The sequence below is a fragment of the Saimiri boliviensis genome, chromosome 14, assembly GCF_048565385.1.
Source record: "Saimiri boliviensis isolate mSaiBol1 chromosome 14, mSaiBol1.pri, whole genome shotgun sequence".
NCBI classification, from domain to species: domain Eukaryota; kingdom Metazoa; phylum Chordata; class Mammalia; order Primates; family Cebidae; genus Saimiri; species Saimiri boliviensis.
The window spans coordinates 63,982,981-63,995,896 of NC_133462.1; the positions used below are offsets into that span (position 1 = coordinate 63,982,981).

The 12,916-nt window shown below is 41.0% G+C and overlaps 1 protein-coding gene across 2 annotated transcripts in view; it reads right to left on the reverse strand.

The window, feature by feature from the left end:
• Window positions 1-8,687: 8,687 nt before the first annotated feature.
• Window positions 8,688-12,916, reverse strand: part of INTS7 (integrator complex subunit 7) — an 83,364-nt gene continuing 79,135 nt past the window's right edge. For both annotated transcript variants that reach the window (XM_074385150.1, XM_074385151.1), the window contains 2 exons: window positions 12,085-12,270; window positions 8,688-9,143 (listed from right to left, as the gene is read on the reverse strand). In XM_074385150.1, the coding sequence (XP_074241251.1) occupies window positions 8,856-9,143; window positions 12,085-12,270 (474 nt within the window). In that variant the 3' untranslated portion in view covers window positions 8,688-8,855. The remainder of the gene's footprint in view (window positions 9,144-12,084; window positions 12,271-12,916) is intronic.

The following is a 12,916-nucleotide window of genomic DNA, read 5'->3' on the forward strand; positions in this document are numbered from 1 at the left end:
GCCCTCCTGCTGGGAAGTCTGCAGCGGTGGCCTCCATGAGATCTTGCTGCTGAAATAGGGCCAAGACGGGTATAGTGGCTCATGCCTGTAATCCCAGTGCTTTGAGAGGTCAAGGCAGGCAGATCACGAGGTGAGGAGTTCGAGACAAGCGTGGCCAACATGGTGAAAGCCCGTCTCTACTAAAAATACAAAAAAATTAGCTGGGCATAGTGGCTGGTGCCTGTAACCCCAGCTACTCAGGAGGCTGAGGCAGGAGAATTGCGTAAACCCAGAAGGTGGAGGTTGCAGTGAGCTGAGATCGTGCCACTGCACTCCAGCCTGGGCAACGGAGTGAGACGCTGCCTCAAAAACAAACAAACAAAAATAGGGCCAAAAGGTCATAGAGTCCATTCCTCTGCCTTCAGAGAGGTTCTTAGCAAATGCACTCCTGTGGTTGAGCAGGCTTCCTGTCTTAAGGCCCTTCAGAAGCACCCATGAAGCCTGAATGCCTCCTTTTTTCAGTATGTAATTGTTTCCAGAGTTCACCAAGTTATTTCTTATACCTAACCCAAACTTCTTACTTACGTGAAGCAAGCTGCCTTGCTTCTTGCTCTGTTTTGGGGGGTGGCAAACCCTCCAAAACCTTGTCAGTAGGTCAAGAGTTCTGATCAGTTAGGTATGAAGCACCCATGAACCATGGGGCTTATGTCCAATAGATTTGATGGTGCAAACTAACTTTGGATATAAGCCCATTTATTTTGCACTTGACCAAGTAAGTCTCAGAAAGAATGACAGATGTCTGGGTCAGTTCACTGCACTAGTGATACTTCTCCCATATCTTCCTGGCACACCCCTGGCCCCTCTCCCACTTTCCCAGGAACCAAGACTTCTGCTGACAGGGAAGGCTGAGATGGAAATACCCTCCTCCCAACAGAAAAGGATACATTCCTCTTGATCTAAGAGCTTTTAGTCCCTTCTAGGTCCTCATATGACCTGGAACATCATCCTTCTTTAAGGCAGAGATGACCTGAAATATCACTGTTGTGTAGTGCTGTAAGTTCCTGTCCCAGCTGCTCTCTGGGCCACTGGGCCAGGTTGGCCAATCCGCCACTGAGGAGGAAGGCAACCAACATCTCCTGGGCACCTGCCAGGCACCAGGCTTTGTACATGTTATCACATTTAATCTTCACAAGTCTTCAACGGGGTAACTATGAGCCCCCTTTCACAGATGAAGAAGCCAAGGCTCAGAGAGATGTGATAAGAAGAAACAGACTTGGAGAATAGCCAGGTGGCTGATATGGGGTGTGGGGCAATGAAGAGAGCTGTTTGTTCCCATTAACAGGACCTGATAACATTAGCCACCATTTTTCCACATTTCAGCCAACCCCAGGCTCAGGCAGCTGAATGTACACAATACTGGTCACAGAGAAATACAAAGGATCATGCTTGGTTAGACCAGTCAGGGCCAGGGTGTTTTCTGCAGGGTCTGGAGGGACAGATGGGATTTTCAATATGGAATAGTTGGTGTCAGGAGAGACTGAATTCTGACTGGAGCTATTTCCCTCTGACCGAAGTTTTATGGGAGTTTCCCATCTTTCCCAATAGCAGAGAATTGAAGCAGGTTTAAGATTGCAGTGAGAGGCTGAGATGGGAGGATTGCTTAAACCGAGGTTGAGGCTGCAGCGAGCTGATTGCACCATTACAATCCAGCCTGGGTAACAGACCCTTCTCATTTTTTAAAAGTAAAAATTAAAAGACTGCAATGAGTGGTTTAGGTTGGGTGTTAAGGAAAACTCAATGGGTTGTGAGGAAGGTTAAATACCAAAGGAGACACAGGGCTAGTGAGCCTTTCTGAAGGGCTGCACAGGGAACTGCAGTGGCTCTGACCTGGGGAGTCCCGTCCAAACCCATTCGTTTCTCCTTTCACTGGAGAACATGACCAGCCATGTGAGGAAGCTCAGGCTCACCCTACATAGGGTCAGAATGGGTTTCTCACCACCCTCCCTCCCATGATCTCTGCAGGAAAGGGGGTGGCATGGCACTGAACCCCAGGAGCTTGTCCACCACTGTATTCCCAGCACCTGCTATGCTGCATGTATTTGACAAACACCTCGTGCATAAATTAAAGGTTACCTTCTCAAAACGGTTTATGCCCTTGCTGGCCCTGCCTTTGGCATAAATCTGGGAAATCTGTGTTCAAATTCCTTCTCTGACAAATGTTGCTGACTGAGCTGCAGTGCTCTGTGATGTCAGCTGAGTTACCTTCAGTGCTCAGGAGTGCTTTCTTTTCATCAGCTACTCCTGGTCAGCTACGTGGGAGTGGGGGGCAGGGGCAATTGGTACTTCGGACAGATTCTCAGACCTTCTACCGTGTCAAGGGCCCTCAAGGAGAGATTCCAGATGTGCTCACTCTCAGAACAATTCTAGTCAGGGCCAATATGCTTTTGAGTATCCCAGGGGACATGGCAACCATTGAGTAGGATAGCTCTGATGTTGCTGAAGGGATTCTGTGATTATAATTATTTCTCCCTAATGCTCCTATACCTTAAAATGTGACACGGAGGGGTTCAAATCATCCAGGAGCCTGGCCAGAGGCAGCAGCAGTTTCTGTAAGCAGACAGTATTTAATTTTTTTTTTTTTTAAGTATAAACTCCTATCTCCTTGAAGTTTTAACTATTTTCTTTATACTTTAGGGGCATATCCTTTTTTTTTTTTTTTTTTGGCAATGCTCTTTTGTCCCTTTCTGGCTAACAAGTAGTAGGTACTCAGTTGTTTGAATTACATCAAGAAGAGGCTGAGGAGGAAGGGACATGTGTTCTAAATGCTGCAGAAGGAAATGCCAAACGATGGCCAGTTTTTAGATTACTTAAAGTTGTCTCCTGACTGCTACATACAAGGGGACACTATCAAGAATTTCAGAAATTGCACTGTTTGGTGTTTTGTCATTTTTTAAAGCCCTCTCCACATTTCCTAAAAATAGGCCTTATTCTGTCCAATGAGACTCCAAGTTGCTTGGGGGCTCCGTCAGTTTCCTTTTGACTCTCCCATTGCCAGCCCAGGCCTGGCCTCCTGTTGTGCTCTCACAGGGAAAGTCCACCTCCTCCATTTGCATTTTCCAATCAGTCCTCTCTTCTGCTTCTCCTGTGACCCTCCTAATCACAGGATGTCCACTTTTGCTAGTGGGTGGGATGCGAAGGCAAAGCAAGGCAGGGGCAAGTGTTAACAATTCATCATCACTTTGCTCACCTCACTACACTTTAATGCCATTAGGGTGAGGTGACATAAACAGAAAGCATCATTAGCTTCACCACTTCCAGTAGGGATGGAGGGAAACTCCAGGCAGCTCAGCCTATTTTCACCTTTCATGATCTTGGGAAATACGAGAGCTAGACACTGGTATCTTCTCATAATTCCTTAGTGTAATTTAGCTCCATTTTATTTGTCCATAATCCCCTACTTTAAACATTTTTGACTCATCACCACAGATAAATTCATCAAAACCCTCAAATGAAATCACCAAGAAAACCAAAGAACGTTGGGTTAGAGAATATTTCTTCTCTGCATACCATGTACTTTTCTTCAAAACATCCTGGCCTTCCGGGTATTTGAGATGCTAATTTTCCTGACTGTTATAATTCTTTTGGAATTACCCCATCTTTATTAATTTTACTTAAAAAAATTATCTGGAAACAATGTATTTTTAGAACAGCAAGTTTCAAAGATGATGTCCAAAGGAAAAATGGTTCTGGAAAAGGGGGGAAATGGGGACACGTGTTTGGGAGCAACAGTGCTGACAAGATGGTTCAGAGCCCCAAAGTAGATGGCAACAAAGTAAATAGACACATTCTACTTGAAAAACATGGCAGAACCATGGAAAAGTTAAAATCTAGGATGAGACTCAATGAAGTGGCTGCACAATATGGTTCCGATAAAGCCAGGCTAGGGGACGACTTGGATTGGAGGAACCCACGGACCCCGGCTTTTCAAGCAGCAGCATTTGCCTTGCCTGTAAGTGGAATGGGTAAGCCTGTGTTTACAGATCCGCCCATTAAGGTAAAATCTGTGTATCATATTATTATGGTTGAAGGAAGAAACTAAAATCAAGTTAAGCCAACTCACCAGACTTTGGACTTCTTACTACATCTCATTATACTGTTAATGGCTGTGGGACTGGTAAAGGCTAAGTCCAAGGCATTGTGCAAGTAACAGGGTTTGATTGAGCAACATAGTATTTTAATAACAGAAGCAAAGCAAATGCATGAATCTAAATACTCTCCTTGTCATCTATACTCTCTTTTGTGTGGAACTCTTAGTGAGTCAAATAATTCCAGTGAAGGACCCCTTATCTTGAAGCCTACTGAAGGGTTATCTGTGTCTTAGTAGTCCTCATTTTTTCATTTCTCATTCTCTGCACTTTCCAACTCCACAGGCCATAGCCACATGAGGCTATTTAACTGAATTAGGACAGGCACGGTGGCTCACACCTGTAATCCCAGCAGTTTGGGAGGCCAAGGTGGGCGGACCACTTGAGGTCAGGAGTTTGAGACCAGCCTGACCAACATGATGAAACCCCATCTCTACAAAAAACCACAAAATTTAGGCGTGTGGTGCATGCCTGTAATCCCAGCTACTTGGCAGGCTGAGGCAGGGGAGTCATTTTAACCTGGGAGGAGGAGGTTACAGTGAGCCAAGATCACACCACTGCACTCCAGCCTGGACAATAAGAGTGAAACTGTCTCAAAATAAATAAATCTGGATTAAAAGTAAATAATTCAGTTCGTCAATCACATTAGCTATATTTTAAGTACTCAATAGCTACATGTGGCTAGTGGCTGTACTGGGTTAGTGGAAATTTAGGATGCCTCCATCATTACAAAGTTCTGTTGGTCGGTGCTGCCTAAACTCAACATACCAAGTGCGAGGTCATCGTACTCTCAATATTCTGTTGGCAGGTATTGGCATAGAAAGATCAAGTGACTTATCTAAGGATTAATGAGTCTTAGAAATAGAATTTAAACTGACATCTCTGGGACCCTAGTCTAAGGATCTTGTTTAATTGGTTTGTTCTTCTCTGAACAGTATCTTAACATGAGAAATGACATATCCCCTAGTTGCAAACTGCCTATCTTGGTTGGGTTGCGCTAGAAAGGTTATATCTGAAGATCTTAGTTTAAACTGGAATATATTAATTTCTGAATAGTCAACATTCTATTGCTATCATCACTGAAGGCAATCGGCAGAATGTATTTACATATATTTCTTTGTATGTCTGTCTTTACATATTTTAATTAAATGATTTACAACATAGACAGAAATTCTATTTTGTTTAGGTCATTATTACTTAATGTACCCAAATTGCATATGAGCAAAGATAGCTTAAATGTGTTTAACAGCAGAGACAAGGTAATAAAATGCTCAGTGAGAACCGATCTAACACTGTGGAAAAAAGATACTAAGGAGGATAATGACAATAGTAGTAATAATAAAACCAAATGCTTCTATATCTGTTTACTATCTGCCAAACATGTTCTGTGCTTTCATACATTAATTCTATACTAACTCACTTAATTTTCATACTTACCCCATGAAGCAGTATCATGTTTCTCTATTTTAGAAATAAGGAAATTGAGGCATGGAGAGAATAAGTAGCTTGCCCAAGGTCACTAAGTTAAGATTGGAACCTCAGCAGTGTGGCTCCAAAGGCTGTGCTCTCAGTCACAAACTACACAGCAGTCCCCCTTATCGGTAGCAATCCATTCCAAGACCCCTAGTGGATGCCTATGACAGGATATGCTGAGGATATGCTACATTTTTTCCTATACATACATACCCATGCCAAAGTTAATTTGGCACAATAAGAAATTAAAAGCGATTCTAAAATAGAACAATTATGACAATATACTATAATGAAAGCTATATGAATATGGTCTCTCTCAAAATATCTTCACCTCTGGGAACCGAAACTGTGGAAAGCAGAACTGCAGATTAGGAGAGGCTACTGCACTGCAAAGTGATGAAGCACAGAAAAACTAGCCCCGTTTTCCTAGCTTTAACCAGCAAGTGCCCTTCATATTTCTCAATTCAGGGAACATGCCACTTCACAATTAGTATTCATATTTTTCTTTTATGCATCTTTCATTATCTTTCTTTTCATTCATTAGTGTAATGTTGAAGTTATAGTTTCCCTCTGCGACAAACAACTTAACAGTGGATGCCAAAATTCAGCAGATATTTTACCAAACAAAATCAGAGTTCTGATACTGGATCTAATGGACATACTGAAATAAAAGTATTTCTTGCTTCAGAGTTATGTTCACACTCTGAACTTCTTGGATTTGTTTTTATTTGAATAATTCCTAGCCAGGCGCGGTGGCTCACACCTGTACTCCCAGCACTTTGGGAGGCCGGGACCGGTGAATAACCGGAGTTTGGGACCATTCTGGCCAACATGGTGAAACCCCATCTCTACTAAAAAATATAAAAATTAACTGGACATGGTGGCGTATGCCTGTAAGACCAGCTACTTGACAGGTTGAGGCAGGAGAATCACTGGAACCTGGGAGGCAAAGGTTGAAGTGAGCCGGGATCGCACCACTGCACTCCAGCCTGGGCAAAAGAGCAAGATCCCATCTCAAAAAAAAAAAATCCTTTCTGAGTTTGTGCCAGGAGCCCATAATACACCAGGTTAAAAAGTTCATAAACACATCTATCAAAATACTATCTTTTAAGAACATAAAATTTGGGAAGTTCTCAAAGGGAACTGACAGCTTACAAGATTTGCTTCTTTTTTTTTGGGAGAAGTCTACCTTGAATAGAACCAGAAGCTTGAAATTCACATTGTAAACCTTAATCCTGTAAATAACCACTTAATTACAAATAAAAAAGATCTTCCCCAATTTAAGAAACTTTTGTTTTTAGTCTTTCAGTCACTTGATAATAAACCTCTAGGCTGGAATCCAGAAATCCAGTCTAACTCAATCACTTTAGAGACAAAAAAACAAAACAAAACAACCCTAAGATGCAGAGAGGTAAAGTGACTTGCATTGGTCACAGAGCTAAGTCATTAGAACCAAGAGTAGAACTCAGGCTGATTCAGCTGTTTCCATACCTGGTAAAAGAACAGGGGGTTCTGCAGGTCTTCTGCACTGCTCTGGCAATTGTTCCTAAGGCAGGTGTTCCCAGATGCTGACATGACTGTGCAGGTTGTGTGAACTGTGTACAACTGAGCTGCATCTAAAGAGATGTCATTCGCAGTGGACACCGTGGCTCTCTACACATTTTATGAGAATGTTCTGGCTGTTAGCAGTACAATGGGTTGTGCTCATGGAGGCAAGCAATCTTGGAGAGACCCAAGTTGCTAATGACTTTTCAGTCCCAGAGGCCAAATGACAAGGAAAAAAAAAAAAAGTTTCTTTTTTAACTTACATTCCATTCTCCTTTGAATTAATGTTGATTTTGAAGAGAAAAAGGCAAAACACAAAGAAAGAAACTGAGATGTTTATTTAAAAGGGAAATGCCAGGGAAAGTACCCTGCTTTACCTTAGGAGCTGCATCCAGCCAAATTACTTATAGCATCAATATCTGCAACCATATGATCCCTGATGTTTAGAAATCATGATCCTGAAGCCCTAAATCAGGCGTCCCCAAACTGCGGCCCACGGGCCGCATGCGGCCCCCTGAGGCCATTTATCCAGCCCCCCACCGCACTTCAGGAAGGGGCACCTCTTTCATTGGTGGTCAGTGAGAGGAGCACAGTCTGTGGCGGCCCTCCAACGGTCTGAGGGACAGTGAACTGGCCCCCTGTGTAAAAAGTTTGGGGACGCCTGCCCTAAATGATCCCCAATGAAGAAGCAGTTAGGTTACATCTAGTACACTGTGTTAAGAAAGTCTGTTTTATCATGGTTTTTAACTAATATTAAAATAAGAAAATAAGAAAAAAAAAAAAAGGAGGCGGTTTCTGGCTAACCGGAAAACTCTGTTCCCTGAGCATCCCAATTAACTGAGCCTATGTTATAAAAAGACTGCTCTCTCCAAACAATCAAGTCTAGCATAACTCGTCAAGTAGAAACAAAAGCAATCACCAATGAAAGGAAAAGATCCACCCCTTCTAACTTAAAACATGAAAATACTAAAGGAATTATTTTTTTTCACTTTTAGAACCAATGTGAAATGTCTGTTATTATACAGTCGCAGACATATTAGAAAAAAGCAAATTATTAATTTTTAATTTTCTATGAAATTTCTAGCTGCTCTTTGTGTCAGTTAAATATGAAAATAATAAATTAAGATTGCTTTAGCACAGGAATAGATAGATAGATATGTGGTTGAAATAATACAGCAGGATGTTTCAATACTACTAGACTGTGGGCTTTCATAATCCGAAAGGCTGGATATTGCAGGGTACAGTTTTCAAGTCCATCTATAGGAGGACTCAGGTTCTGCTACCATGGACAAACCTTGTAGTGACTGGTCAGAACTTCCCAATGAGCATCTCAGAATTCTAGGTCTAACTCAGGTAGCAAATGATGTATTTTGGAAGAGGAGCAGTCAAATTTACTAATTTAATGATCTCAACATGTGAATATTCTTTTTTTGTTTGTTTGTTTTGTTTTTTGTTTTGTTTTTTTTTTTTTTTTGAATATTCTTGAAAGAAAAAGAAAAAGCCCAGCAAAAGAAAAAGTAATAATAAAACAAGAAAAAAACGATCTTTCTGGCCAGGAGCCCAATTATTTTTCAAACAAAATTTTTTCCAGAATATTACAAAAATCAATGAATAAATGAACTACATTACAACTTCCATACTTATTCCATATGAAAAACTGTTTCTGCCAATGTGATTGATCTCTTTGAAGTTTGCAGTGCATTCATCCCATGGTTAAAACCGTGTGTAGGCATTGCGCTGCTGCTGTTGCTGTAATGGCTGCTGGGCTTGCTGCTGTTGTAAGCGAATTTGCTGGGAATAAGGGTCTTCCAGGGATTTTACAAATATGGTAGTTCTGGGACCAGTTTTCCATACTATACCATTGGCATCTTTCACTGAAGATTCCACTGTAATGTTGTGTGTTCCAAGAACAGCAAAGTTCAACAGAAATTGAGTACTGAAGTAATCATTATGAGGTTCAACCCTTTGCTCCATCTCATTGGTCATGTTGTCAATGAGTATCTGGAATGAAACAATTGATAAATAACAATGGCTAACATTTATTCAGTGCTTACTATGAGTTAGGCTCTGTTTTAAGAGCTTATTTAGACTATGTAATCAAAAAGTAGGTATTGCTATCATCCTTGCTTCAGAGATTAGGAGTCTGAGGCAGACAGGTTAAATAATTTCTCCAGAAGTCACATGATAAGTGAATGGAGTAGGAATCTGAACTCAGGCAAGCTACCTCCAGAGCCAACACTCTGAACTACTAAGTGATGCTCCTCATTGTTCTTGAGTAGAATGAGCTCCCAGAGCTGTGTTTTGTTTTTTTGTTTTTTTTTTGAGACGGAGTTTCGCTCTTGTTACCCAGGCTGGAGTGCAATGGCGCGATCTCAGCTCACCGCAACCTCCACCTCCTGGGTTCAAGCAATTCTCCTGCCTCAGGCTCCTGAGTAGCATGCCCAGCTAATTTTTTGTATCTTTAGTAGAGACGGGGTTTCACCATGTTGACCAGGATGGTCTCGATCTCTTGACCTCATGATCCACCCGCCCTGGCCTCCCAAAGTGCTGGGATTACAGGTGTGAGCCACCGCGCCCGGCCTTCCCAGAGCTGTTTACAGCCCCTTCGCATGCTAGCCTTTCTTCCTTGCTTACTCAACCCATCTCTAAACCTCTATCTTTCTTTAGACTGTGAAGAGATATTCTGAAGAAACAGGATGAAATCACCTGTTCCAGAGAGTTTAAAGTCTAAGAGACTAAAAAGGAACAAAACACTAAGCAAATTTAAGTTAGGTTTCCTCCCCAGTTAGTCTGGTTTTTATTACTTAAGTAATGTAGTGATTCCCTACTCCTTTAATGAATTAACATTTTGTACATTGCTCATTTAATAAGTGTCTTGTTCAGACTGGAAGTACAATATGTTATAAAACACAGATTTACAGGCTCATTCATTTATTTAGCCAGACTTTCATGCCTCTGTTCTTCAAAGACCAGAATAAAACCTGCTGATGTACTCTTACCTGTACTCAAGATGAAATGTGTCAAGAGACAGACTTATTCTGAGAATGCACATAAAGGTGATCTTAATGTGTATTTGACCAAATTGCTCTAGGGTTATGTGCATGTTTCTGTGGTGTAATTAATTACATAAATGTGCCCTGCAGCTCTGTGTCTCAAGGAGCAGTTACCATGTCATTTTTCCAGAGATATTTACCTGTAACATTAATGAACTGACATTACCAACCAATTCAAGATCATAGAATTATTTATAGTATAGGTACTTTTTCACATTTAGCCTTTGTACAGTTTTTATTTCCCTAAAGAATAAGCCTACCAAAGAACTTCCTTGAAAAGACCAGAAATAAGCCAAGGCAACCTGATCACCCTGAATGGATGGCTGTATTTTAAGGTAAGAGCTCACTGTGAATAACATTGCAAATAATCATGTTATTACATTGCTTATTATGTCAGCTTTCTGACTTTAATCAATGCCTCTTGAGAGGTAAGTCAACAAGCAGAAGACCATAGCTTCTAGGTTTAAATGTAGTTTTCTTCACGGTAGAAATTATATGCAAGGAACAAAGAAAATCATGGTTACTACTGTTTCAAATTCAAATTCAGAGCTGCAGACAGGGATAAATAATGTAAATTCTCATTACAACGTTCTGTGATAGCAGATACCCAATTTTAACAGTTGTACTCTAAATATAGTAAATAATTTTTCATCATTCACAAATTATTGAGTGGCTACTTAAGGCACCATGCTTTATGGCATAGAAGTTAAAACACGAAAAGAGGAGAATGAAGGCTGAACCATGTTAGAGAGTGGACAAAGAGTGCCACAGTGAATACCAGAGTTACGAAAGTAATAATGGTTTAAGAAAGTAATAATAGTTTAGACCCAGACCTTCCCTTGGCTTTTCAACCTAAAACCTCTGAGGATAATAAAACTCTCTCTTTTTATACCTTCACTGATACCCCTCCCTTTCATGCTATGCCACAATAAACCTGGACACAGCCAATCTGGGCATCTGAACAACTTTGCTGCTGTACAACTGTAGACTTGATGCCTTGCTTCATTTACTGGGGATAAACCACCAAGGAATTGGAAATAAATGTCTAAAGCAAGGAACATTTTTCATTTGGAACACTGGCATTTCATGGGCACAGATTCAGCATCTTAGCTCTGGCTAACAATGTAAGCCTAATTCAGGTTAATACTTATCTATATCTTGACTTCTCAAAGCAGCAAATTCCTAGAGTTATACTCTTAAAAGATTTTACTTTATCTGATCATTTTATATAAATGCTATATACTTTATGCTAAAATTTACTTAAAATGGAGAAAACTAAATAGATGTGTATTTTTTGTGGGGTGGAATTAGGTGAGTTAGGGAGAGACTTGTTTTCCAAATTCCAACGTTTGAAGGTTGGAAAAATGTTGGGGGGACCTTTCATTAGATTAATATTACTGGCCTAGCAAGGAGGAGTTGAGTCTTATTGATAGGTGAGTTTCTGGGCAGGAACCAGACATGATGGGAAGGTAAGTACTTGCTCTTTCTCTTCTGTTTTGGGCACCCAAGTCCTCGTGCCCTGCCATATATTTTATGGGGACAGGCTCTCATATGTACTGGCTGAGGCTAGGTAGGAAAATCCAATTCAGGGGTCTAAGGTTAGAAAGTCCTTGCTGCCAGGCATCAGACTTAGGTTTTCCCATAGCTCTTAACAGTAATAAAACTCATACTTTGATCTCTGCCTGGATGCTTTCTCTATTAACTGGTTCAGGGAGAGAAAAGAGAAGTGTTTATCAGCCCCTTCAAGCCCCAGTGTGGACCTTTAATTTATGACCATCTGATCCCTTTGGAGGTGTAACTGCAATCTGCTTCACCATGAAAAACACTGGAAAACTTCCAAGAATGAGCTCATAGTCTCCTATCACAATTCTGCCTCTTTTCTAAATTACCTTGTAGTCTTGTCCGGATTTACTCTGCAGGGTGGAAGAAACATTCAGACAGACAGACTGAATTTTGCGAAAGAGTCCTGGTTTAGATCCGTGCTGAACCACACCCTCCACCTTTAGCGCCAGCTGCTGGTTATTCTGGACAGCAATGGGCTCTGCAGGGTTCCGGGGTGATGGTGACAGAGCAAGCTGAAATGCCAACACTCAAATAAATGCCAACAACCAAGAGCAAGCTTCCTTCCAACAAAAACATGTCTGTGCTAATCACTAGTTACAGGTTAACACATTTGTGTGTTCACTCCCCAACCCAACATGACCTGACTGTGCTGGGACAAGACAGACGTACCTTTAAAGTGCTTCCTTCTAAGTATCACTGTGGTTTTCATTCCAAACCTCAGTTCTATTTGAGGGTAATAGAGAATTAGAGAAAAGCAAAGGCACTGTTCTCCCGATTTCTGTGGTGAGGCATTTCTTTGCCAATGAACCACTTCTAGTAGGGAAATGCATTATGTAAATTTTCATTACCTAAGAGCTGCTGTCTCTTTGGTCTTAGGTAATTTTAGACAAACTAAATTCAAATGTAAATGAACTTAAAGTTCCAGGATTACCTACACGATGAAGTCGCTGTGCTATAAAAAAGTCAATATCCACAAATGAATCAAATGACATTTTTAACCTCTCAGTTTTTCTTTAAAAATGTATTAAAAATCCCAAATACACATCAATTACAGAAAGCTCAAGTCTTGCTGAATGAAAACATGGAAGAAATTTGAGTCTTTTTGATAATGTTGTTGAACTACTAAACTTATCAACCCTGGAGACATCCTACTTTAGG